Below are 27,211 nucleotides of genomic sequence, written 5' to 3'. Positions count from 1 at the left end.
GAGGATTTATCTCCACTAATGAACATTGGGAGTTAGATATTTTGTCGAGGTGTTGCTGGTGGAGAGAAATGAGAGTTGAGATTCTAAGTCTTCTTTACTATTAGAAGTGTTATTTGGGAAGCTTGGATTAGTGGTGGTGTTGAGTTTGTTTAGGTGCAAAGCTTTGAAGCTCAGATTCTCCTTCTTCATCTCCTTCCTCTTCTGTAGTTTTAAGAGTTCAGACTTGAGGTAAGAGAAGTTAGGACAAATTGATTGGTTAATTTGATGAATTGTGTTATTGTTTTCATCAAATGTGGGTATGAATATGAATAAAATCATATTGAATGGTGAAGGGTTTTGGTGCTTTTGGGTGTCAAGGTGAATTTTGGTGATTTTAGTTTATATGGTGTTGCATGTTGAACTTGATCTTGGTTTTGAGTTGTATATGGTTGGTATATGGATTTGGATGCATTGCATGTTTGAGCTAGTTGTGTTTCAAGTGACATTTAGGGTAAATTCTTATCTTAAAAAAAATCACTTTGAAATTTTTGTAAAAAGAGGTGAAAGGTTTCAAGAGTTTTCAAGTCGGAATTCAAACCAAAGAAACTCACTTAACTTGCTCACAAGGACGACAATAATAATGATGAAGGAATAAACTAAAAGTGGATTTGACATGAGTAAATTTTCAAAGACTCCAAAAGGTTTGCATAGCAACCCAACTATTCGGGTGAAGTTGAGTGGAGGCAACATTAAGAACCCTAAGGACACTAGTAAAAAAAGGATTAAAAGGGATAGTGATGTTAAGGTCTCAAAAAAGAGAATTATATATATTAAGGAAATGTTTAGGCTCCTGAAGAGGCATTTGAGCAAAAATATAGCTAGGATTAAGAAATACATCAATTTTACATTTAAATGGGGAAGGGTTTTTCCTCAACAAAAAAGGTAGAAATTTCCAAGATTTACAAAGTTTTCAAGGGTTTTTGAATCATTAAATCAGGAATTTTAGGTAACTACTTCCTCGTTAACCCATTCAAACCTAGATGTTATTTTAGATTTACTATTATACTCCAAAATTGAGTCTTCGACATAAGCCAAGGCCTTGGCTGAGACCTCAACTAGGTCTCGATCACAGTACAAGAAGGTGTATTATGGGATGAAGATGAAGAAAAAGAACTACAAGATGAAGAAAAGGATGAATTTTCAAAATTAGAAGAAGAGTTGCTCATGTTTATCTTGTTAGATAAAAATACTAGATATAGAAGAAGAGTTCTCAACTTCAAAGTAAGAACAAAGAAGTATTCAATCTTAGAATAAGAAATATGGTAAAAATTACTCCTATTTATAGTGAGGTAAAAAAAGGTGAAATGAAAGATCATAGTCATTGGATAAAAAATGAATCAACAAGTGTTATCAAAAGACTCTTTATATGTTCAAAAATTGAAACTCTTCATTTTACGAAGGGATATGAAGTTGTGCTAATTCATAAAAAGGTGTTATTGAAACCATGTTGTCAAAAAAAAAATTTAGTTGCAACATCAAATACTAGGTGAAATGACAAATCTTTTAAGTTTTCTTTGATTTTTAATTAAAAATCTTGAAAGCTTGGGAGACATGTATACTGGAGGGGTTTGACTAAGGGATAAAGTCAAATGCTCCTTGGATCTTATCAAGAACTATATAAGTCTACGAATAACTTAAAAATATTATTAAAGGTAATTAAGTAGATAATGAGTATATCATCAAGGCTCAAACTCAATAAGATTAGTATAAATAGTAACATATTAAAAGAGATAAGGTACCTTTTGCATTTATTACAACATTAATAGCGTTGACTTATTTGAGATCAAGAACTGGCTTAAACATTGAAGTATCTTTTGCAAGTACATATGCTTGAGGATTACTCATCTTAATATTAAAGGTGAAAATAAAGTTTGTATGAGACCCTTCAAATAAATAAAACCAAAGATTATAAAGATATGAAGGATGAAGACTATGAAGCTAAAGACTTATTGGATGAAGACTTGAAGTGATAAAATTACATGTTTACTCATGTGTAGGTACATTTATTATTTTATGATTTGATTTAGAAACAAATAACGGTTATTGTAATTTAGAATAATATTATAAACAAATCATGAAAAATAAAAATTAAGAAAATGAAACCAACACTAAAATTATACTAAATTTAATTAAAGTATTATTTAAATATTTTTTATAATTTTTTTAACCATAGTATTTATATGATGTATTTATTATCAAAATTAGTGACTAATCTCTGTTAGAAATTGTGAAAATATTGTTGGTAATTTTTTTTATATATTATATCATGATGATATGAATTTTTTTACTCAAATAATACATTTTAAAAAAAAATTACCCAAATAGCAACTTTGCAAATTTATTTCCCCAACTAGCACCATTTACTGTTCATTTTTTATTTATTTATTTTTTTCGCGCTTTGGAACGGCCCGTTCTACTTGAACATGCGTTAATTTTGCATCTGAAACGACCCGTTCCAAAGTTAGAACGGGCCGTTCTGACACCTAGAATGGACAATTCTAAAACCAGAACGGGCCGTTCTAAACTAGGATTTTAGGCCTTTTTAGAAGTTTGGAACGGGCCGTTCTGGTTTTGGAACGACCCGTTCTAGGTGTCAGAACTTTCCATTATAAATACCTTCACTTTCACCACAAGTTTCACCTTCACTTTCACCAACCAAATTTATCAAAGTTATCAAAACACTAACCCACTCTTCTTATGATATTTCTTCCAACCATGACGTTGAGTCATACACACAGCTTTTAACTGGTCCATTCATGAACCTTAATCAAATACCTTCTCAACCATTTGACCAAGCTACAGCTTTTGCCTCTCAACCCAATATTCAAACAAATATTGAAGATCATCTTTTTGTTGGTCTTCCAACAGAAAATGTCTTTGATCCTTTTAGCGAGGACGAAGACGAAATCCTCTTTGAACATCAAGATGATGATGATGAAGAAATCCTTCTAGTTCCAAATAATCCACCACTAGAACCAGTAGCCATATACAACCCACCTCTACACTTTTTAGACTTTCTCAATGAAATCCAACAACAAGACACTGAGTATAGCCATCTTTTGGAACGTGAAATAATTGTGTATCCGCCTGGAACACTCTTTGTTGGCCAACACTTTTAAACAAAAGAACAAGTGCAAGATGCCATTAACAGATTTCACATTGTCAACCATTGCACTTACAAGTTTAAGCACTCAAACACTACTAGGCTTCTCATGGAATGCATTCACCACGATTATTCCTGGAGATGTCGTGCTATATTGCACACTAGACAACAACATTGGGAAATCATGATCCTTGAAGTCCCTCACACATGTATTTCTTCACTCATCTCCCAAGATCATAATAAATTGGGATCACAAATGATTTCTCAAACAATTCGTGAAATTATTGAGGCTAATCCATCTACACCCATTTCAACCATCATAGCCCACATCAAGTTGACCATGGGTTATACAATTAGTTACAAAAAGGGATGGTTGGCCAAGCAACATGCCATTGAAAACATCTTTGGAAATTGGGAAGAGTCGTACAACAAGTTACCAGGTATGTTGCAAGTAATGCAAATGTATGTTCCAGGCTTTATTTGGAAATTTAATACGCAACCGACTTACCAAGGTGGCTTATTGGAAGAGGGGGATGTTATATTCAAAAGGTTATTTTGGACCTTTAAACCATGCATTGATGGTTTTGCCTTCTGCAAACCAATTGTTCAAGTTGATGGAACCTTTTTATACGGAAAATACAAAGGTACGTTATTGGTCGCAGTTGCGCAAGATGGTCGCAACAACATAATTCCTATTGCATTTGCTATTGTTGAAGGTGAAACTAGCGATGCATGGTTTTTTTTCTTAAGAACTTAAGGCGGTATGTAACACCGCAAGACAGATTGTGCCTAATTTCTGATCGTCATGAGGCTGCATACTCAAGAAATGGAAGTGGTTGGACAGAAAATAATTTTGTCCATGTCTATTGTATTCGACACATTGCACAAAACTTCATGCGACGATTCAAAAATGCAACACTGAAGAAGGTTTTCGTCAACATGGATAATTCTATCATTACTTTTTTTAAAACATTTAATAATTAGTTTTTATTATTTAATTTTTTTTTTTAGCCTATGCGATGACTGAACCTAGATTCTTTTACTATTACAACATAGTAAGAGATACTAATGTTGAAGCAGCCCAATGGTTAGACAACATTTCTAGGGAAAAATGGACACTAGCATGAGACAATGGATGACGTTGGGAACACATGAAAACAAACCTAGCTGAGTCTATTAATTCTGTATTGAAGAAAACACGAAATCTGCCAATTTGTTCCATGGTAATGGCCACATACACTCGTTGCAACAAGTTTTTCATTCAAAGAGGCAGGGAAGTGGGTGCAATGATTAATGCTAGACATGTCTACTAAGAAATTGCAAGTAAAACTATTCAAGATGCACAGCCCAAGGCAAATACTCATAGAGTTATCACCTTTGACAGATCAAGCACTAAATTTCTAGTGGAAGAAATGCAACATTCGAGAGAAGTTCGACCCGCTGGGAGATTTACAATAAGGCTAGATGAAATGTGGTGTGATTGTGACAAGTTCCAGAAAGTTTATATCCCTTGCTCACATGTACTCGCTTCATGCTTACATGCACATCACAACTATCAAATCTACATATCTCCCATATATACCTTACAACAAGTTGCAAAGGTATACAAAGGACAGTTTGGAGAGCTCCGACATGAAGATTATTGGCGTACTTATATTGGTTCAACTATGTGGCTAAATCTAGAACTCAAGAGGACTTCCAAGGGTCGGCCAAAGTCCAACAAGATTAGAACAGAGATGAATATTAGAGAACAACATAATCGTGTAAAAAATTATTCCTATTATCACACCTCTAGTCACACTAGGAAGACATGTCCAAATATTGGTCATGGATTTAGTTCACGTCACCATTGATTATATTGTTGTAATGAGTTTCAATAAATTTATTTAGTTATATTTATAATGTTAATATTTAATAAATTTAATTACTTGATGTTACTCTTTGAGACTACATTGTGTTTGTGTTGAAAGGGTAAATTGTGTTCGCTGCAATGCTAAGTTTGAAGCTAGATTTAAAGGAAACACCTTTGAAGTACGAAACTATAGTGTCTTAAACTTAAAAACACAAGATGATAATAATGGGACCTTGTCTTAATAGATTCGAAACTTGTACGAGTCAAACTGTGGCTAATAATGAAAAATCTGGATAACCTGCACATCACACTAAGAAAACATGTCCAAATAATGTATAATTATAATAGTTTATAAGCTAAACATTAAAATTCATATTACATTGATAAAAAAAAGGCATAGTGCATAGAATTGGCCAGAACGGTCCGTTCCAAAAGCAGAACGGCCCGTTCCAAATTACTAAAAAGGGCTAAAATCTCTAGTTTAGAACGGGTCGTTCCAACATTGAGGTTATGTGAAAAACTCAACTCTAGAACGGTCCATTCTGATTTAAGAACAGGTCATTCCAGATGCAAAAAAAAAAAAAAACACGCCAAGAATGCATGCATAACGGGTCATTCTGGTTGTAAAACGGGCCGTTTTAGATGCAAAATTCCCAGATAACCTGGACCTAAAACGAAAAAAATAAAATAAAAAATATATAAACAGTAAATGGTGCTAGTTGGAGAAATAAATTTGCACAGTTATTATTTGGGTAATTTTTTTTTAAAAATATATTATTTGAGTAAAAAACTATGATGATATGGCCATAATTAATTAATAATAAACTCTTATATATTGAATACAAATTTCAATCTAATACAATAGTATTTTTAAGAGTTTTTTTTAAGAGTTTTTTTTTTTTGCAACAAGCAGGTTTGTAGGAATTATTTAAATTTGTTATCTAATTTGATTTTTATTTATTATAATTATTCATGAATTAAATATTAATGTTTTTAAATAAATTCTTGATAAATAAAATAATTTATATAAATTATTTAGCATAATTATAAAATATAATTTATATATTTAAAAATATATAAATATAAAATTTTAAATATAATTTATATATTCAAGTATAGTATTTATTTATATATAATTTATTATAAATTTTAATTATATTTAATAAACATATATGTATATTGTATAATTAAAATACTAGTTTCATTTAATATATGTGGGATAAAATATTTAAGTGTAAAAGAAATATTTTCCTAAAATTAAGGTGTGATTTTTTATAATTATTTTAATAAATTATTTAAAAATAGAAGAGAGAAAAGAATATGTAAAACAATGTAAGAAAAATGTGATTAATATGAAATTTAAAGTAGAAAACTAAAATAACTTTAAAATATCTCGTTTTTATTAAAAACTTAATATATATTAGAATAATTTTATAAAAAAAAATACTTTTATCTAACAATTTTTATTTTTAAAACAAAAAAAAAACACAAAATAACAAACAAACAAACCCTGATCGATTCTCTCTTGTCTATTTTTGTCCATATTCTGCTCTGGATTTTGACAAGCCATGAACTTTTTCATGTAACAAGTGAGATTAGTTTGACACATAAAGACAAAAGTCTCTCTATATTGCCATAAGACCCTTCTGTCATTGGCAATGACACCTATTGCCACACAATGCCATTTCTATTTTTATTTTTTTTGAAAGCCACACAATGGCATTTTGAACATAGCATATTCTTGAATTATATCATGTTCAACTGAAACGCAACGTGGCTGAATCCTCAAACTCAAATTCTGTGGTTTTCATGGCTACTTTAATTCTTATGTTGATGTTTTCCTCTGGCTCTTGTTTGAGCACATCAAACAAGACAACGTACATCAATGTTAGAGATGCGTATTCTAAATAACTTTCTCCAAAGAGATACTTTTATCGAACACATCCAAAGATACCTGTACCATATATTAAGTCATGCTTAAGATGATTTTCAATTAATTGAAAGTTCAAAAAAAATATATCAATTTAGTGTATGTCTATTAAACTTAATTTTTAAATATTAAAAATTGTTAGTTCAAATGATTTAATATTTGTATTTTTTAAATAAAGGTTAGAGTTCACTCCCCATCTTGAGTATAAATTCCTAATTAGAATATCAATTTACTTTTATAAGAATAGACTTAGTAAAAAAGTTATACCTTCTTATTAAAAAAACAAAACTCATCACTTTCAAAATATACACTTTCTATTTCAAATTGATTGACATTTTAGCGTATAAAAAAATTATAATGATGTTTTTAATGAAATACTAAAACTTTCGCCCTATTATTGCTCCTAATTATTATCTTAAAACACTTAATAATATATTTATAGGAATTAGGAAATGGAGTAAATATAATTTGTAAAATTAGTCTCTAATAAATATTGTTATTTTGGAATAATTGTTTTTCTTAATATATATATATATATATAGGAAACATATCAAGTGAGAAAAAATTTATTATAAGAGATGAGAGGGTTAAAATATAACCCTTAGATTAATTTCCTCTCACTTGATTGAATCCCAAATTTTCTCTCACTTGATTAATCTAAGGGTTATATTTTAACCCTCTCATCTCTCATAATAAATTCTCTCACATTTTATATGCTCCTTATATATATATATATATATATATATATATATATATATATAAAGTTAAATCAATTTAAAATGGAGAGAGTATATTTTAAAAAAATTAAGTATGATGTCACAAATTTTTGAAGATTACTTTTATTTTTTTATTTGTACCATTAAGGACATTAGGATGAAAAAATTCTTCATCAAATTTTTTAGACAATTGCATGTGTGTATTTGGTTTCTGGTTAGAAATCCACAAAATTATGTTCAGCAAAAAAGATAGAGAAAACATTATGAATTTAAAAGACAATTAATGCATATTGAAAATATGATGAGTATACTTTACATCGTTCAGAAGCACTTTGGAATAGATCTAATAGAGTTGGAATAGTATTCATAAGTAGCCTTGATAATTCTATAGTGCTTGGACTTGGAGATTAATTTGAATGGTTCAATGTCTTTAATCTTCTGATCGGTTGGAGTAGCTGTCTTTGGAGGCTGAAAGAATGGTCCTAGATATTAATTTTTATTAATTATACTTGTATTTATTTGCTCTTTCATTTTATTTATAATACACGGAAGAAACACGAGAGATGACGTTTATTTGCGTTTTAAATGAAATTTTACAAATACTTTTTAAAAATATTGTGTGTTGTGTTCTGTCACACAATTCTAACAAGTTTTTGTAGCGATTCATCTAGTTACTGTATTTAATATAGCATATAATGGAATTAAAACTACACATTTATACTAAGATTATCACGCGATAGTCAATCGAACATTCATGCAACATATATAAGTAAAGGGTACAAAATTTGAAAATAAAAAAGTGTCCCTTAAAGGAGTTATATACAATATCGTGCACATATAAATCATTCACATGAACTACATCATTGTATATAAAATAATCCTAATTGTCGATCAAACGTTTATACAAAATAATTGCTAACACTAAAACAAGCCCACCACTAGTGTGATCCTTCACTAGCTAACCAAGTCATCCTATTAATCTTGTCTTGTGTTCATACCAAGTATGATCATAATAATTCTAACCACAAGAAAAAACATAAGGTAAACTTGTAAATGAAATCAATAGGCTAGTCGACAATAATAAGTAGCATCTTAGGAACAACATTCATCAACCATGCAACTTCACTTATCATCAATTACTATACGTAAACAACTTATTCACATAATACAACTTATCAACTTCCACTCAACAACATATTCAACATAAGCAACAATAAACAACAAATGCATTGCCACACATATCAACTATGAAGATCTCCTACAATAGAAGTGAGCAATTTAAGTGGCTAAACCTATCGAACCACAATATTTGATCTATTACAACTAGGTCAAGTATAGACAATTTCAAGCCTCTTAAAAAACTTATTTAACAACTTATTTTAATTTTGCAGGTTTCACCACTTAAACTAAGAAGTCTAGTATTATTATTAGAGTAGAACAATTTGGATATGAGTTTATCACAACATTAGCTTGCAACACTAAGCCTCATATAGAATTAATCTATCGACTACCCTCCAAATACTATACTCTTCTAATATTCGATTAAGGACTAAGTCTCTTCAGCCTTGTACTTTACTCGATTGATCATCTTATACATGTACATCTCGACCTTGCTCATATACGGATACTACATAAAATCTAGAGGAGACAACTTAAAAATAACTATCCATTCAAAATTCAACTTACTTACTAATAGGTTTCAACTTGGGCTCTCAAAGCATTAGAACTTATATCTACATAATGGAATATTTTAATTTTTAAAACAAATTTTACTCTTCTCTAGTTTTTATGTATCTCAACAAAGACATATATTTACACCACATGCCTAACAACTTATCAACTTAAACAACTATGTCATAAAACAATTGTACAACATCATCATTATCTATCAACTTATAACTTAACAACATAAGCATCATCACATAGCACATTAACTTAAAACATAATGAACTATCATCATATCATCTTCATCATACAACTTAATCATCATATATCAATTACAAAACAACTTAAACATCACATTAGAATCATCATGCAACTTGTTCTTGAGATCGTCCCCTGGGCGCCCAATGCCATTAAAGCAAGGGCTTCCTGTCTTGCCATGCTTAGTGCCAAACTACTAGCACTCGATGTGATTGAGGTAGAGAGTCTACCACTTTATTGCACCTGAAGTGTCAAAATCCACGCCTAACCTTAATCGGGTAAAGGGCCTCAACTTGATCCACGCTTGATGCCACTCCTTTAACACCCAACGTGATTTCAACTTGAGATGATTCTCTCTCCTCACGTTCGACACCATTCAAATTATGCCTCATGTGGCCAAGTTAGAGACGATTCTCTCTATTCACATATAATGCCACCAATCCTGCACCCAACATCAAGAGAATGAGAACCCTTGACATCAAACCATGCCCAACTCCATGAAGGTGTGCCCAATTGTTAAGTCTCAATTTTACTTCTTTTTGGATGAGACTTATTGAACAATTCCACTCATCCTCTGAACCATTGCAATATAATTGTTCTCCTTTTGGTTCATTTTGTGTACAGATATAACTAACCCGAATTCATCTAACAATACCTTAATCCACCTCATTTTTTGTGCAGGTATTGAGTGAAGAGTGGAAAGTTGAAGATCCCTTGGATTGGAAATCTAAGAAGCTAAGGAGCAGAGAAGAGTGAATGCGCCGGGCGCCACATGACCTGCGCCGGGCGTGATCAAAACAGAGTCTCACCTCTGCAAAGCCACATCTACGCCGGGCGTAAAATGAATTATGTCGGGCGTATCCTAAGGCAGAGAGTATTTGGAAGACCCTGCACCGGGCGCGAAGACTTACGCGTCGGGCACGAAACCCTAATCTGATCTCCCCAAGCTCGTATTTGAAGCCATTTTCGAGGGTTTCTCCCTCATTCACGTAGGGGCGCCTCCTTGGAGCTGTAGAAGGAATTCTCATAGCTTGGGAACGTTCGTGTGTGGATCTTTCCTTCGGTTCTTCACTTCTCCTTTCATCTCTATTTTTTATTTACCCTCATTGTTGAGTGGTTCCACCCATTTTTGTGGGGTTAGATGTAACCAACGTACTCTATTGTAATCCTTACGTTTTTAATGATATATATATATGTATTGTTTCATTCTTTGTTGTGTACGTTTCTACGCTTAATGTTTGCTTTGGATTGATCATCCTTTGCATGATTTAAGGTTGCATTGAGTATTGGAAAATACCATTGAAACTAGTTCTGGAACATATGCCTAGTGGAGATTGTATCTAGGGATAGAGCATGACCCATTAGTAGTCTTAAACCCTAGCCCGTAATGCGGGTGTAGATATTGGGTACTCAAGGGATTGATATTCAATGTCTGCACCTAGGCTCGTTCTTTAAGGGATTAGGTTTGAGTAAACTTATGGGTTGACTAAGCAATGTATGTAACAAGAGATTAAGGATTCATTAGTCTGACGTTTGGTGAAATCTAACCCCCACAACCTCACAAAACCATTATACCATTTCTATCCTTTTCCACTCACAAACCAATATTTATTTATAGCTTTCATTCCAATAGTCACAACTTTGAATTCACATGACAAACTATGAAATTGGAATTATTCTTTAGTCACGAAAAGTCAATAAATGCTTATCTTACCTTCTAATCCATGTGGATATGATATTTTTACTACTTGAACGGCCGGTATACTTGCCGTGTTTGAGACCGTTGATAGAATTAAACTGATTTACAATTATAACAAAAGTACTTCAACGGAAATCTCAACAAGTTTTTGGCGCTGTTGCCGGGGATTAGCAAGGCAATTTAGTATTTATAGCTATTTGTGATTTAATCCTTTATTGCTTTTGTTATTTTTATGTTAGCAATGAATTGTTGGAGCTAACCTGTGTACTCTAGTCTTCAGCTTTCTCTTGTATGCAAGGTACTCTTCAAATTAGACTGACCAATCCTTCTGAGCCGTTGTTGAGCAATCATGAGGTTGCACACGGGGCAAAGGGTAACAAGAGCAACAAGAGGAGAAGGAGAATCAGAGCACTTCAAGTTGGTCACTGTCAGGCTCGGGACAGTAAACAAGCACTTCCTGGGAGGCAACCCAGAGATCTGAACTCTAGTGCATATGTTTTTCAGTTGCTTTAGTGTTTTAACTTTTATTGTGATTGTGTTATAATTGTATGCTATACTTGTTTTTGGGACTTGTTTTGTGATTGTTTATGTTTTGTGATATGTATGTTGTATTGTATTATATTTGTTTTGTGTTAGGTATTAATTATGTGAATCTTGCTTGAGTGGGTTAATATAGATTAGAATATGCTAGGAGTGTGAGGAGTGGAAAAATCTAGGTGGAAGCTTCACAGAGTTAACCACGCCGGGCGCGACTTAGCCATGCCCAGCGCACCTAGAGTAAATGGGCCTCTGTCAAGACCCACGCCGAGCGCAATTTCTAATTGCGCCCGGCCCAGCCTTCATTAAAGCCCCTGGAACGACCAAGCCCGGCGCATTTATTAGGGCGCCATGCGCATTAACTACTGGAAGGTCTGAGCCTTAAATACGTCGGGCGCTCTGCCAAGCCCGGCGCCACATCAGATGAGGGTAACTTTTGAAATTCTACTGATATGGCGCCCGGCATGGAGAATTGCACGCCCGACGTGACCCTTCAGATGCCCCTTAACCTCCCATTCTCCCACTTCACACGTTTTCACTCTTCACTTTCAAACCTCTCAACTTCCCTCTCACAACTCTCTTCCACTCCCTGCAACCCTCTCATCTCCCTCCTTCTCCCTCACTCTCATCTCTCTCAAATCACTCACCATCTCAACTCCCTCTATTCCCTCTCTTGTTGCCATCCTCTGCTCACGTTTTCTATCTCAAGGGCGCGCCTGCGTTTGTTTTTTCTTTAACCTCCAAGCACTCCATCTCAAGTAGGTTCTTTTATTTTGTTTTTCTCTTTTTCCCCGTTTTGTTTTGTTCATAGCCATTTCGGGTTTCCATGGGTTCTTGTCACCCACATTGGGGTGCAGTCACGCCAGGCGTGAAGCTTCGGAACGACCCGTTTCAACTCCAGAACGGCCCATTTCGGAGCTTGGAACGGCTGTTCCAATTCCAGAACGGCCCGTTTCGAATTTAAGAACGGCCCGTTCTGATCTTGGAACAGCCCGTTCTGGACCATTTTTTAAATAAAAAAAATGTTTACTTGCGCCCGGCGCAATTCATTTTTACGCCCGGCGCAGTTGGTTCCAGAGAGTCCTCTCTACTCTCTGCGCCCGGCGCAATTATGTTTTGCGCCCGGCGCATTTACTTCCAGAGAGAGCTATATGCTCTTTGCGCCCGGCGTACAAGTTTCAAGCCCGGCGCAAACACCTCTGAACCCTTGTTTTTGTTGTTTTTAGTTTCTTTTTAGGTTTCAGTTTCAGAGTAAGGTTAGCTTTCATTGTGCTTTACCTAAACTGGTCATCCTGGTCTATCTTATTGTGCTCATCTATCTGCTTGGTACTTCTTGTATTAATTTTTTTTGCAGATGGCCTCCTGAAGCAAGCGCCCCCGTGCTGGCAAATCGGGTCAACCTCCCCAAAAGCCAAGTCAGCCCTATTCCAACCTCTTCCTCACCGAGCGGAATGAGACTCATTTTGAGTCTATCAGTACCAGGAAGTTTATTTTAGAGCGGAGAGTTGATTTAGAAGAAAATGAGGCCCCGGAGTTTCAGAATGAATTACACAGGCACCGGTGGGACAAGCTTGGATCCTACCCACTCCCAGCCAACATAGCAGTGGTTAAGGAGTTCTATGCCAATGCTCTGAGACTGGAGGAGGGCATTGCGCCATTTACTAGCTATGTTAGGGGTGTGCGAGTCCCCTATGACGCCAGGACGATTAATCAGTTTCTGGGGACTGCGCTGCGGGCTGATGAGGAGAATGAGTATGGCAACTACTCCACTGCCACGATGGACCCTGCAAACGTAGAGGCTGCCATCTGCATGCCGGGACTGGGGTTCCACAGGAACCGATCTCAGCAGCCTCTACATTTGAAACGCCGAGATCTTCTGCCAGTGGTCAGGATTTGGTCAGCATTGGTGCATGCCAACATCCTCCCGTGCTCACACGTCTCCGACCTGCACTGGACCCGGTCCATACTCATGTACTGCATTATGACACAGAGGACCGTGGACCTGGGCGGCATCATCTGTATGGAGATCTCTGGCTGCGCCAACTCTGCACCTGGCTCCGCCCTTGGACATCCCTCGCTCATCACGCAGTTATGCCAGCTTGCAGGCGTGGATGTCCACTCGCCGCCTTTTGAGGGTCCTGGCAGGGCCATTGACAGCAGATACATCTCTGCTTATTGCCAGGACCACGCACCACCGGCAGCACCAGAGCCTATTCATGCCGCTGCGCCTCAAGAGGACATACCCATGGAGGATGCTGCTGCTCTAGGCCCTCCACTCACTCTCCATCAGCGTTTTGACGCACTGGAGGGCTGCCTGGAGACTTTTATGCAGAGGCAGGAGGACCGGATGGAGTCCCTGCACGCCGCTCCTGCCTACCGTGGTTAACTCTGTGAAGCTTCCACCTAGATTTTTCCACTCCTCACACTCCTAACATATTCTAATCTATATTAACCCACTCAAGCAAGATTCACATAATTAATACCTAACACAAAACAAATATAATACAATACAACATACATATCACAAAACATAAACAATCACAACACAAGTCCCAAAAACAAGTATAGCATACAATTATAACACAATCACAATAAAAGTTAAAACACTAAAGCAACTGAAAAACATATGCACTAGAGTTCAGATCTCTGGGTTGCCTCCCAGGAAGCGCTTGTTTACTGTCCCGAGCCTGACAGTGACCAACTTGAAGTGCTCTGATTCTCCTTCTCCTCCTGTTGCTCTTGTTCCCCTTTGCCCCGTGTGCAACCTCATGATTGCTCAACAACAGATCAGAAGGATTGGTCAGTCTAATTTGAAGAGTACCTTGCATACAAGAGAAAGCTGAAGACTAGAGTACACAGGTTAGCTCCAACAATTCATTGCTAACATAAAAATAACAAAAGCAATAAAGGATTAAATCACAAATAGCTATAAATACTAAATTGCCTTGCTAATCCCCGGCAACGGCGCCAAAAACTTGTTGAAATTTCCGTTGAAGTACTTTTGTTATAATTGTAAATCAGTTTAATTCTATCAACGGTCTCAAACACGGCAAGTATACCGGCCGTTCAAGTAGTAAAAATATCATATCCACATGGATTAGAAGGTAAAATAAGCATTTATTGACTTTTCGTGACTAAAGAATAATTCCAATTTCATAGTTTGTCATGTGAATTCAAAGTTGTGACTATTGGAATGAAAGCTATAAATAAATATTGGTTTGTGAGTGGAAAATGATAGAAATGGTATAATGGTTTTGTGAGGTTGTGGGGGTTAGATTTCACCAAACGTCAGACTAATGAATCATTAATCTCTTGTTACATACATTGCTTAGTCAACCCATAAGTTTACTCAAACCTAATCCCTTAGAGAAAGAGCCTAGGTGCAGACATTGAATATCAATCCCTTGAGTACCCAATATCTACACCCGCATTACGGGCTAGGATTTAAGACTACTAATGGGTCAAGCTCTATCCCTAGATACAATCTCCACTAGGCATATGTTCCAGAACTAGTTTCAATGGTATTTTCCAATACTCAATGCAACCTTAAATCATGCAAAGGGTGATCAATCCAAAGCAAGCATTAAGCGTAGAAACGTACACAACAAAGAATGAAACAATACATATATATATCATTAAAAACGTAAGGATTACAATAGAGTACGTTGGTTACATCTAACCCCACAAAAATGGGTGGAACCACTCAACAATGAGGGTAAATAAAAAATAGAGATGAAAGGAGAAGTGAAGAACCGAAGGAAAGATCCACACACGAACGTTCCCAAGCTCTGAGAATTCCTTCTACAGCTCCAAGGAGGCGCCCCTGCGTGAATGAGGGAGAAACCCTCGAAAATGGCTTCAAATACGAGCTTCGGGAGATCAGATTAAGGTTTCGCGCCCGGCGCGTAAGTCTTCGCGCCCGGCACAGGGTCTTCCAAATACTCTCTGCCTTAGGATACGCCCGGCGCAATTCATTTTACGCCCGGCGTAGATGTGGCTTTGCAGAGGTGAGACTCTGTTTTGATCACGCCCGGCGCAGGTCATGTGGCGCCCGGCGCATTCACTCTTTTCTGCTCCTTAGCTTCTTAGATTTCCAATCCAAGGGATCTTCAACTTTCCACTCTTCACTCAATACCTGGACAAAAAATGAGGTGGATTAAGGTATTGTTAGATGAATTCGGGTTAGTTATATCTGCACTCAAAATGAACCAAAAGGAGAACAATTATATTGCAATGGTTCAGAGGATGAGTGGAATTGTTCAATAAGTCTCATCCAAAAAGAAGTAAAATTGAGACTTAACACCAATGCAATATTAGTTTTTGCACTTATGCAGAAAATGATTTCATCCAATCCACCTAAAATGTAGCAAGAACCCAACATGCAATCCAATATATATAATGCATACTACATATACAACACCAAAACAGCCTAAAACCACACTTGCAACCATCCTAACATCTAGATTCAACCAAGCAACCTAAGAACACAATTCAAGGTTACTCCTTCACAACATATTCAACTCATCAATTTCACCATACAACGATGAATTCAAGCTAACTAACGACTAGAAAATCATCAATAACAACAAAATTCACCAAGCTCCCTTTACCTCCAGCTGCTCTAAGAATAAAAGAATAGGATGAAAAGAAACTCTTTGAACAATTTCGACTCAAGATCTTTAGCTCCTCAAGCTTGGATCTATTAGCTCAATTTAGTATATTCAACAATAGGAAGGTAGAAAAGGGAGGATTTTTCAATTTTAGAACAAGGGGAAGATAGTTTGGGTGTAGAGAACTTCTTGCTAGCTTCTCTCTAGAATTTCTTAAGATATATGAACTTATGATGTTCACGTCTTAAGAAAAATCTTATATACCTTTTTTGAGCTGAACCAACTTAACTATGTTTGAGACTATCTGAAAGGAAACTTAACCCGTAGAGTCCCTTGACTCTAGAGTTCTAAAAAAAACAACATAAAAAACACAACAACATTTAGTCACGTAATTAAATTAAAACATCCAAAACTCATAGTGTTACAATTTTTAACTAATTAAATATTTATGTTAAAGACAATAAAACTTTTATCTAAAACATTTTAATAAAGATAAATATTTAAAATAGATGGATTCTATGGTGGACCACAAATATTAACTCTAGGATCAATTTACGATCATATAATTAGGATGGACTCTCCTTACCTTAGCATTACCTATTTAACAACTTTGTGTCAAGTGCCAACACTGTATGTTGTTATCGACCATTGTCAGTTGTCATTGCACCACCATCAACCATTGTGTGCCATTGTTAACCATCGTGTCATATACCCAACTACTTCATCAACCTCATTATATCTCTCTTATCTCTTTCCGCGTCCTTCTTTTCCACCCCAACACCGACCTCATCCTCTTCAACTATGGACCTTATTACAGGGTGGAGCCATAACTTATCTTGAGGGGGGGGAAATTTTTTTATCACTTATATGTAAATATTCTAACATCATAACTAATTTATTATCATTCATTTATACTTCTTTTATCTCTCTTTCTATTAGCTTATATATCAATCCTACATATATTTCTCTATTTTTCTTTTTATAAGTATAAATTAACATGATAATTTTCATCTATCAACCTATAATATGCATATATATATATATATATATAATAAATTTTAGGCAGCCAAATCTTTTAAAAATAATTTTGATACATTTTTAAAAATTGGGGTGTGTGTGGGGGGGGGGGATTCATGACCCCTCTAGGTCCTCCACCCCTGGACCTTATTTCCTATTTGTCTCCTCCCATTGTTGGAAGTATATTTTAAAATTTAGAAAGCATACTTTTATTATAGTAATAATAAAAAAAATATTATTTCTAATTAATTATTCATTGTATAATCAACAAGTCATTCCTCTGGAAATAATGTCTTCATAAAATTTACAACCTTGTATCTAATGTATGCAATACTAAAGATAGATTAAAAATTTGGTGTTTAAAAATTGTTAAATTAAGAATATAAAAAAAAATAGGATTTAAAAAAATAATAAAGATAAGAGTCGTTGATTGTCTTGAAAAAAAATTGAAAAGTAGGGAGGGGGGTTCGGGGTAAGGTGTCTAATAGAAATGAGAACTAGGAAGCATATGTAAAATTTGCCTTAATAAGATAGGTTAAGAGGATTTGAACCACTCCCTCTTTATCTCTCTAATCTTATTTCTCTCCCCTTACGCGACCTATATATCACCTTATAATTTTTTTATTTATTAAGGGGACTATTAACAATACAAGTTGAACTCATTGGTTGAAAAACATATTTCTTAAATTCCAACTAATTTTATTAAGAGAGTGTATTGGATTGAGATTTCATAAGACTTTTTTAAACAAAAGAGTCTTAAAATTTTTAAAAGATTTTGTAGAAATTTAATAACTTTTAAGATTTTTTTTAAAAGACTTTGTAGGAATATAATGATTTTTAAGATTTTTTTAATCAAAATTTTGCAATAGAGATTTTAATGAATTTGTATCTTAAGAATTCATAATATTTGAAAGGATTTTGTTATATTTCAAAGGATAATAAAAATTTTAAAAAACAATAAAATTAATAAATAAAAAAAATAACATAAATGATAAAGTTTAAATAAAGAAAATAAAATCAATAAATTTTTTAATATTTTAATAAATAATTGATTCTAATTTTATGTCCTCTTAAGTAGTATTTATCTGCATACAAATCTCTATAATTTATATTTTTTCATTCATACTATTGAATTTGAACAATATGTTCAAATTTAGATATTCATTAATCGATAGAATTTTCAAAATATATTTTAATATATATTTAAAATTTTGATATTTCAATATCAATTTTATTGAGAATATTTTTTAAAAATTTTAATAATTAAAAAATTTAACAATATATAATATTTAATAATTTTAAAAATAACTTTAAATATTTAATAATTTTAAAAATAACTTTAAATATTTAATAATTTAAAAACAAATATTGATAAATTATACATCAATATTGGTAAATAAAAATGTAACAAAAGACATTAATAGATAAAAAAAAAGATAAGAGAAAAAGAAAAAGTAAATGAATAAGGATAATAATGAGACAGGTCGGGGCAGGTTTTACTCTCCTCGTCCCTGTTTCATAAAAGGCGGGGTAAGTTAGGGTTTTAAAAAGACGAGTTTATATTTTTAAAACACATTCTCTTCCCCATCAGATTTTGTTAGATTCAAATAAACCCATGAAGACGCATCACATTTTTTTTAATTTTAATTTACTTATATATTTTAAATAAATTAAATTATAAATTAATAATTATATTATAAAATAAATGATATATAAAAATAATAAATAGAAAAGAACTTATAAATAGAAAATTTAATAATTAAATTACATTTTTAATTAAACATATAATTTTAAGTTTGTTGCTTAGTGCTATAATTTAAATTATTTAGTTATTAAAATAATTAATTTATATTTCAATATATATATATATGTATTTTATATATATATATATATATATATATGTATATATGTATTATATATATAATGTGCGTGTATTTTTTTTTTCTAAAAAAAATGTAACGAGCGAGTATGGGGACAGAGGTAGGATGAGGAGTTATATACCCGAAGTTGCACACAAATCTGATTTCTCAAGCGGGGGGAAACTTGTATCGATCAAAGCGATTCTTCTAGTTAAAATTGAGTTAGAGTCAAATAGATACTCACGAGTGGGAGTTTAGTTATCATGCTTATAAATGAGAGAAGCGAACAAAAGGAAAAAAAGAATGAGATATAGAGAACACATGAAGAGAGGGGGGAAGAAAGAGAGAGAAACAAAAGAAGAAGATGAGATTGGGAAGAGAGAGGAGAAAACGAGCTAGAGAGAAAAAATAAAAAGAAGTAAAAAAGGCAAAAGAGAAAAAAATCATGCTAAATCTCAATAATTTCACTTAAATTGTTTGATGAGTTATATGTAAATTTCACTAAAAAGTCTCATAAAATCTATCATTCAAAATAATTCATTGAAATCTCTATGTTTTTGAATATTAACAAACTTTTTTTAGTAATTTTTTTTATTAATTACCATCAGATTTTGATGTATTCTTTTAAAAAAATCTTCATTGTTTTAATTGAATACCACATGAATTTTTATATTAAAAAAATATTGATTGAATATTACTATTTTTTTTATAAAAAAATGTTCTTTAAAATCTTTTGAAATTTAAATAAAATACACTCCCAATGTATAATTGTCACTCACTACATAACACGTAAATCAATTGATGTGAGGTTATTTCAACTTAATTAATAATCTTATGCTTAAGTATTGAGTATGCGATTATGTTAAATATTTAATGTGAGAACTTTGTCATTCATATTTAATGTGAGAATTTTGTTATTCATAATAGTCTTACTTAATGTGAATGATAATTAATAAATATATTTATTAGATAATTATTATTTTAAATCATAATTATTCGTTAAAGATATTTTTAAGATAAAGTTTCAAATTATGATATTATTAATTATAGTTAACTAATTTAGCTATTTTTATTGAATTAGGTACCTATTTATTATATACAAGAAAAAAAATAATATCAATTAGCATTTTAAATACTTGTGTTAATATTTATAAATTAGGTATTTGTTATTTTTTTATACATCTAGGAGGGGACAAAATTTACCAGAAATTGGGTTTGAGAGTATGACATAAGAAAATTTGACCTACCGAAAGATTAGAGTTCACACGAGTTATTATTATCCTCTTAATTAATCAGATGTTCGAAGGAAGAATCATGAGTCACAGATTTCATTCTCATCGCTTTCTCTCTCCAACTGATAAGAAACGTAGTCCCATGTGGGCTTTTAGGATCCACTCACTCGCCTCTAACTCTTGTGTGTTCCTTCTTTCCACTTCAAACTTGTGAGCTAGAAACACCCTTCTTTTTTCATTCTTTCCATTCTTCTTCTTCTCTGTTCTTCCTTCAATGGCCTTACATCGCTCCTGGGTCTCTGCCTAACGTGAAATTGGCCTCATTTTCCATCTGGGTATTGTGAATTGGGATTGAGACTGCGTTTTTTCGCTTCTGGGCCTGGCTCAGAAGTCAGAATGATGTGTGTGACAGGCAAAAGCATTGATTTTGCTGGCAAAAACTTGGTCTCTTGTGGCTGTTCTTCCAATGCTTCGTTTGACAGGTACACTGTGAGGAGCTGCGTGAAGGTGAATTCCAAAGGGTGTGGTGGCAGTGGCAGAGGCCATGGGGCTCGTAAATTGGTTTGTTGTAGGAGGAGGAACACTCAATGTCGTGTTTCTTCTATGAAGACTGCGGAGCCTACGCTGAATGGTATAAGATTGTGTTATTTGACGTGTTGTAAGGTTTTAATTTTATCAATAGGAATGTGTGTGTGTGTGTGTGTGGTAGAGGTGGTTCATGTTAGTTACTTGTTTGAATGAGGAAAAATATGATTGGTGTTGGTTATATTTGTGGAACTAGGCATTGAAAGTTTTGGTTTTTGAATAGGGGGGACTAAAGCAATTGAAGGCCTTACCACAGGATTGGACTTGAAGGGTTATTCTGAATCCCCCATTTCGCCGGCTAGGTTGTTTGAAGTGGTTGCTGATGATTTGCTAACTCTCAATAAAAATCTTCAGTCGGTAAGTTATGCTTTTGGGGTTGATGCTTTGCGATGTTTTGTTTAGTGTGAATGGTTTATAACTGTTACTGTCCCATCTTGGGAAGTCTTTTGTTGTTGTTCTATCTGTCGTGGGTGAAATTTGCCTTCACCAGACCAGAAAAGCATACAATTTTGCATGGAAGGCAACATGGGGCGTTGGCACTGGATGATCCTTTCTTTTCTCGTCGTCGTTGTTGTTAACCTTTCTTGAAATCCTTTTTTGGGTTTTGTTGGATAGCAACATGTTTCTTTGTATCTTGATGCCAGTTTATAAAGTACAATGTTTCAGGATTAATTTTATGAAATTTTATTTAATTTTTAATGAGATTGGATGATTTTTATGGTCATTCTCGGTTGATTTTGTTGTACAAGTCACTACTCCCTTGTTAGACCTTTCTTTTTGTAAGAATGTTTATCAAGTCAACTGGTGCCATGTCCTTTTAGTTACGATCGGATCTTTTTTGCCTAACTTTAAATGTTTCTGATAAAGATGCTCTGATAGATTGTAGGTGCAGAAAATCCAGTTTTAATGTCTGCAGCTGAGCAGATTTTTAGTGCTGGTGGGAAGAGGATGAGACCAGCTCTGGTGTTCTTGGTGTCAAGGGCAACTGCTGAGCTACTTGGCTTGAAGTAAGCACAGGATTCTGTTTCTCTCTCTCTCTCTCACACACACATGTGCGCATGCACATGTATGATATATGCACAGGCACAGACGCAAGTTCTTTGGCTGACCTAATTCTATGACAATAAAATGTTGAAAACTGTGTTGAAATGGATGACTCCAGGGAACTTACTGTAAAGCATCGACGTTTAGCAGAGATAATTGAAATGATTCATACTGCAAGTTTGATACATGATGATGTACTAGATGAGAGTGACCTTCGACGAGGTAGGCCTGTGATTTCTCTTTGTATACCAATTTAGTTTTCCTGACATCACTTTAGATTTCTGGTTGTGTGTCTTATTTAGCAAGATGCATGCTATAGAGAAGTTTTTTCTCATACAAGATAGTTGTTTTGATTTTAAGCTGGGATAAAATGTTATAATTTATTTGATCAAGAATTTCCTTGCATGTTCTGTTTGTATAATAGCCTTGTCACTTGGTCTTGCATCATGCTTAGAATTTGTTTCATCGAAGTCTTTGATCTGGTCCAGAACTTGTTACTTAGTGATGATTTTCTGCATGACAAGACTATGCACCCACTTTGTCTAAGAAAACATCACTTTAGGGGACTAAGAGTGACAAAATAAAATAGAGAACTGAACCAGATTTTGGTACTGAATTCTGAAAGACAAAAAAGTTCACATTAGAAGCTATTGTACATGTGAATAAAGAATAAAAAATTCTGTATATGTCACTTTATTTTTCTATCATCTGTTGAGCTAATACCTGCTAGAGTCCCTCCACCCACCTAGAAAATGAAATAAAATAAAGCGGATAAAAGAATAAGAAAAAACACTGGTAAGGTGTGTATCATCAGTGCTTGATTATTATTGGTTGCATGGAGTGCATCTCTTTAAGCAATTATGGAAAACCTAAATAGCATAGTCCCAAGCAAGCTTTGGTAAAATGTATCCTTTTGACAGGCTGGCAGTACCAGTTTATATAATAGAACTGAGAACTAAGAGAGAATATATTTCTCAATACATGCTCATGGGATTTCTAGTAGTGGAAACTGGAAAAATGATATGTTCTCCAAATATAAATTCTGGATAGATCTTAAAAGTTTAAACACCTTGCTTGGATTGAACTTGAATTTTTCAGTTCCTGTTTTAATGCATTCATTTTGTTAGATATGTTTTATATAAACTTCTTGTTGTCTTGATAAAATATCTTAAGATTGCATAATGGAGAATTGAACATGATTAATCTGTAAGAATCTTGCATGTCATTAGACCAAAGCTACGTATCACCTTAAGAAGTGTCAATATTTTTTCTTCTCTAACTCCTCTGCTGGTTTCATTCTCCTCTATTTGAACTAAAATGTGATTGCTATGTACCAATAGGGAAGAAAACTGTTCATCAAATGTTTGGAACAAGAGTTGCAGTGCTGGCTGGAGACTTCATGTTCGCACAGTCATCATGGTATCTAGCCAACCTTGAAAATATTGAAGTCATTAAACTTATCAGCCAGGTTAGTTCCATCACCATACACCTGAAGCCAGTGATTTTAGCAGAGGGTGTGAAGTGATTCACAATCCCATTTTCTGAAGTTCTTTTGCATTACTATTTGGTGGTGACAGGTTATCAAAGATTTTGCAAGTGGGGAAATAAGGCAGGCATCTAGCCTGTTTGATTGCGATTTACATCTTGATGAGTATCTAATTAAGAGCTATTATAAGACAGCGTCCTTGATTGCTGCCAGCACAAAAGGAGCTGCGATCTTCAGCGGTGCTGACAGCAGCATCACTGAGAAAATGTATGAATATGGAAAGAATCTTGGTCTATCCTTCCAAGTTGTGGATGACATATTGGATTTCACTCAATCCGCCGAGCAACTGGGAAAGCCAGCTGGCTCCGACCTTGCCAAGGGCAACCTGACTGCACCGGTAATCTTTGCATTGGAGAAAGAACCAAAGTTGAGGGATATCATTGAGTCTGAATTCAGTGAGGTTGGTGCCCTTGATGAGGCCATCAATTTGGTCAAGGGTTGTGGGGGCATTGAAAGAGCACAGGAGTTGGCAAAAGAGAAAGCTGATCTTGCAATTCAGTGTCTCCAATGCCTTCCCCAGAGTGTGTTTCGTTTAGCTCTTGAGGATATGGTGGCATATAATCTTCAACGGATTGCATAAGCTTATGCATGCTGAGGACCCCTTTAAAGAATCACAAAAGCATTCTTTTGGTATATAGGGATGAGAGCCCTGAACTTTTTGTCATGTCAAGAATTTCCAACAAATCTACTCCTGTGCTACTTTTGGGGCATTAGTATAGACATTGAAGGACAAAGCAAGTGCGCATTCTCATCATTTAATATATTTTGATGAGAACATAATATATTTCATTATTGTATCAATACACATCTCCAGTATATTCTTTTTCCAATCTTCCTTTCTGGAATCTTGAAAACAGTAATAGAATAAAAAATGATGATTGATATTTTTTTTTCTGATTCCTTTTCTCATGTATTTTCTGATGATAGCATACAATTGGACTTGTAAAGTCCATCTTGTCTTGGTCTTGCTCATTCATCATCATGCTTTCTTCTATTCTATCACTATAAAAGATTTTCAAATTTAAGTATTTGCAATCATAACATTTCGTTATGCAAATTGAATCCTCTGATTAATTTATTTATTATGGAAAAATAGAACTTATATTAAATAATACAATTATGGTTTAAATATGTTTTTAGTCCCTCAAATTTAAAATTTTTACTTTTAGTCTATGTTATTTTTAAAAATTTTGTTTTAGTTTCTCAAGTTATCAATAATATATCTGAAAGTAACAGATTGTGAAAATAACAGACTGAAACAGTTATGTTATTTTTAAAAATTTTGTTTTAGTTTCTCAAGTTATCAATAATATATCTGAAAGTAACGGATTGTGAAAATAACAGATTGAGATAGTTATGTTATTTTTAAAAATTTTGTTTTAGTTTCTCAAGTTATCAATAATATATTTAAAAGTAACAACAGATTGTGAAAGTAACATATTGAAATAGTTATGTATTAGTTAGGTTTAATGTGATGTTTTTACTAATAGAAACATTAAAAGTTATAATTTTATGTGATAATATTTAACAGGTTCTTTAACAAAATTTGAATATAAGAATTAAAATATTTTTTTATTTGTAAGACTAAAAAGATTAGTTTTAAATTTAAAAAATTAAAAATAAATTTATTTTAAATTTGAGAGACTAAAAACATATTTAAATTTATAATTAAAATAGTTTATCATTGTTGAATGTTGGATTTTGTTTTTGTTTTTAACAAGACAAATGTTAGATTTAGTGTTAACTTTTGTCGAAATCCCACATGTAACCAAATTTTATCAGTTTGGAATTGAGATTCGCTTTGAATGCAACCTCTTAGGTTTTATTTAATAATTCCCTAAGCTTGTGACAATGTGACATGATATCAACTCTAACAATGTGAATTTGGGTGTAGTGTTCATATTGACTCGTGTCTTTGTTAGAGTTCAATTGGTCATAAGCTCATTATTAACTACTTGGGATAGTTTGAACATCATAGAGAGCATGAGATTTGACCTTGAGATAACATTCGACTTTTGGCGCATATGTTGAGAGAACTTCTGAGTAAGCTACACTTAAACATTTTCTGATTCTTGTTCCATACAAAATTAAGAATTTTATTTTATTTTATTTATAAGATTATTTCCTTTCATTATATTTTGTGAGTGTACATTAATGTACATACATATGCATGAATTGATAATCTTTTGAGTTAATTATTTTTATTTTTATTTTAATTTATAAATTTTAATAATAATTGAATAAACTACTTTTTATCATACATATTAAAAAAATCTGTACATGTATTTAAAAATATAATTATTGATTAAATAAACTTTTAAATAGATTAATAGGTCAGACTATACTTTTAAAAAGTTAAAGTCAATCCTATAATAAAATTTATGATAAATAATAAGTTAGATTTAATATTTAATTTTATGGAATAGGTCATGTATATTCAAAGTCTAGCATGACTTGACATATTTTCATCCCTATATGTAAGTCATGAAAATTTTAACCTAACTCAACTCATCATGGATTAGTGAATTAGAAGAGTTAACTCATTAGACTTTTTAAAAATAAAATAATTTAAAAACAAAACTTTGTTTTTGTTTTTCCATATTTTGAAAATACTTCCACCATCCTTTTCCATCTATGCACTATTAAGTCATTCACACCTCTTTCTCTTCATGCAATTACACCCATTTTACTTTTCTTTAAACACCTCCCCTCCCTCTTGTACAACCCTATTTCTTTTGTCTTCTTTCACTGTCATTTTTTTTACTTCTTTATCCGTCAATTTCAATGAATAACAACTTATTAAATAAAAATAAAAGTGATTTTCAAAACATCAATATAGAAATCATGAATTTTGAAATCTAAATTTTTACAAATTAAAAGATTCACATTATCTTTACATCAATAACATAATTTGTACTTAAAACATAAATTAAATAATTGACACTTCAAAAGCCATAAATTTCAAAAGAAAATGAAAGTGAATGAAATAGTTTAATGCACAACAATATTCTTTGTCGATATGTCACAGTGGTGAAAGCTCACGACTCATAACATAAATGTAAACAACACAAGATAATGCTTAAACTGCATGTCTAATATTAAGTTCAATTTTTGGATGAACTTTGTGTTTGAACATTTAGTCAAAACAAAGCACAAAACAACAAAAGCATGGAAGAACGAAAATATATTCTCTCATCATGCTTAAAGTATAACATTAACAATAAATAGAACACACACACATTATGATACACTCCTTCAACTTCATATAATATATAGGATCTACTTAACAAATACTAATAATCATGTTTAATGTAATGCAATGTTATCCTAATTCCATTTCATGTCATGTGGTACTGACTTTAACTTATGAAATAATTTATTAATACACTGTCTACCTATAAAAATACCATCAATATTTGATGCCTTCAATATATACCACACTACACTAGAATGCTATCTGATATCCACTAGTAGCTTGTCGAGGTTATTCAGATTTTTCCAGTATGCCTTGGTCTTATG

At 33.2% G+C, this 27,211-nt stretch overlaps 1 protein-coding gene across 1 annotated transcript; it reads left to right on the top strand.

The window, feature by feature from the left end:
• The first annotated feature begins 20,598 nt into the window (after positions 1–20,598).
• SPS1 (solanesyl diphosphate synthase 1) lies at positions 20,599–24,589 on the top strand. The gene is made up of 6 exons (XM_020349341.3): positions 20,599–21,148; positions 21,326–21,459; positions 21,982–22,109; positions 22,265–22,368; positions 23,487–23,614; positions 23,724–24,589. The coding sequence occupies exons 1-6, from the start codon at positions 20,914–20,916 to the stop codon at positions 24,270–24,272; spliced, it is 1,278 nt and encodes a 425-aa protein (XP_020204930.1). The 5' UTR covers positions 20,599–20,913; the 3' UTR covers positions 24,273–24,589.
• Positions 24,590–27,211: the final 2,622 nt, after the last annotated feature.

Source organism: Cajanus cajan, chromosome 10 (assembly GCF_000230855.2).
Source record: "Cajanus cajan strain Asha chromosome 10, NIPB_CcT2T_4, whole genome shotgun sequence".
NCBI classification, from domain to species: domain Eukaryota; kingdom Viridiplantae; phylum Streptophyta; class Magnoliopsida; order Fabales; family Fabaceae; genus Cajanus; species Cajanus cajan.
This window is presented reverse-complemented; position numbering and strand designations above follow the sequence as displayed.

Bases quoted from the DNA above. Each gene is read 5' to 3' on its own strand.
- SPS1 (XM_020349341.3), top strand. From the start codon at position 20,914: ATGATGTGTGTGACAGGCAAAAGCATTGATTTTGCTGGCAAAAACTTG. The intron at 22,110-22,264 runs GTAAGCACAGGA...GGATGACTCCAG, and splicing joins GCTGAGCTACTTGGCTTGAA to GGAACTTACTGTAAAGCATC. The intron at 22,369-23,486 runs GTAGGCCTGTGA...ATGTACCAATAG, and splicing joins TGAGAGTGACCTTCGACGAG to GGAAGAAAACTGTTCATCAA.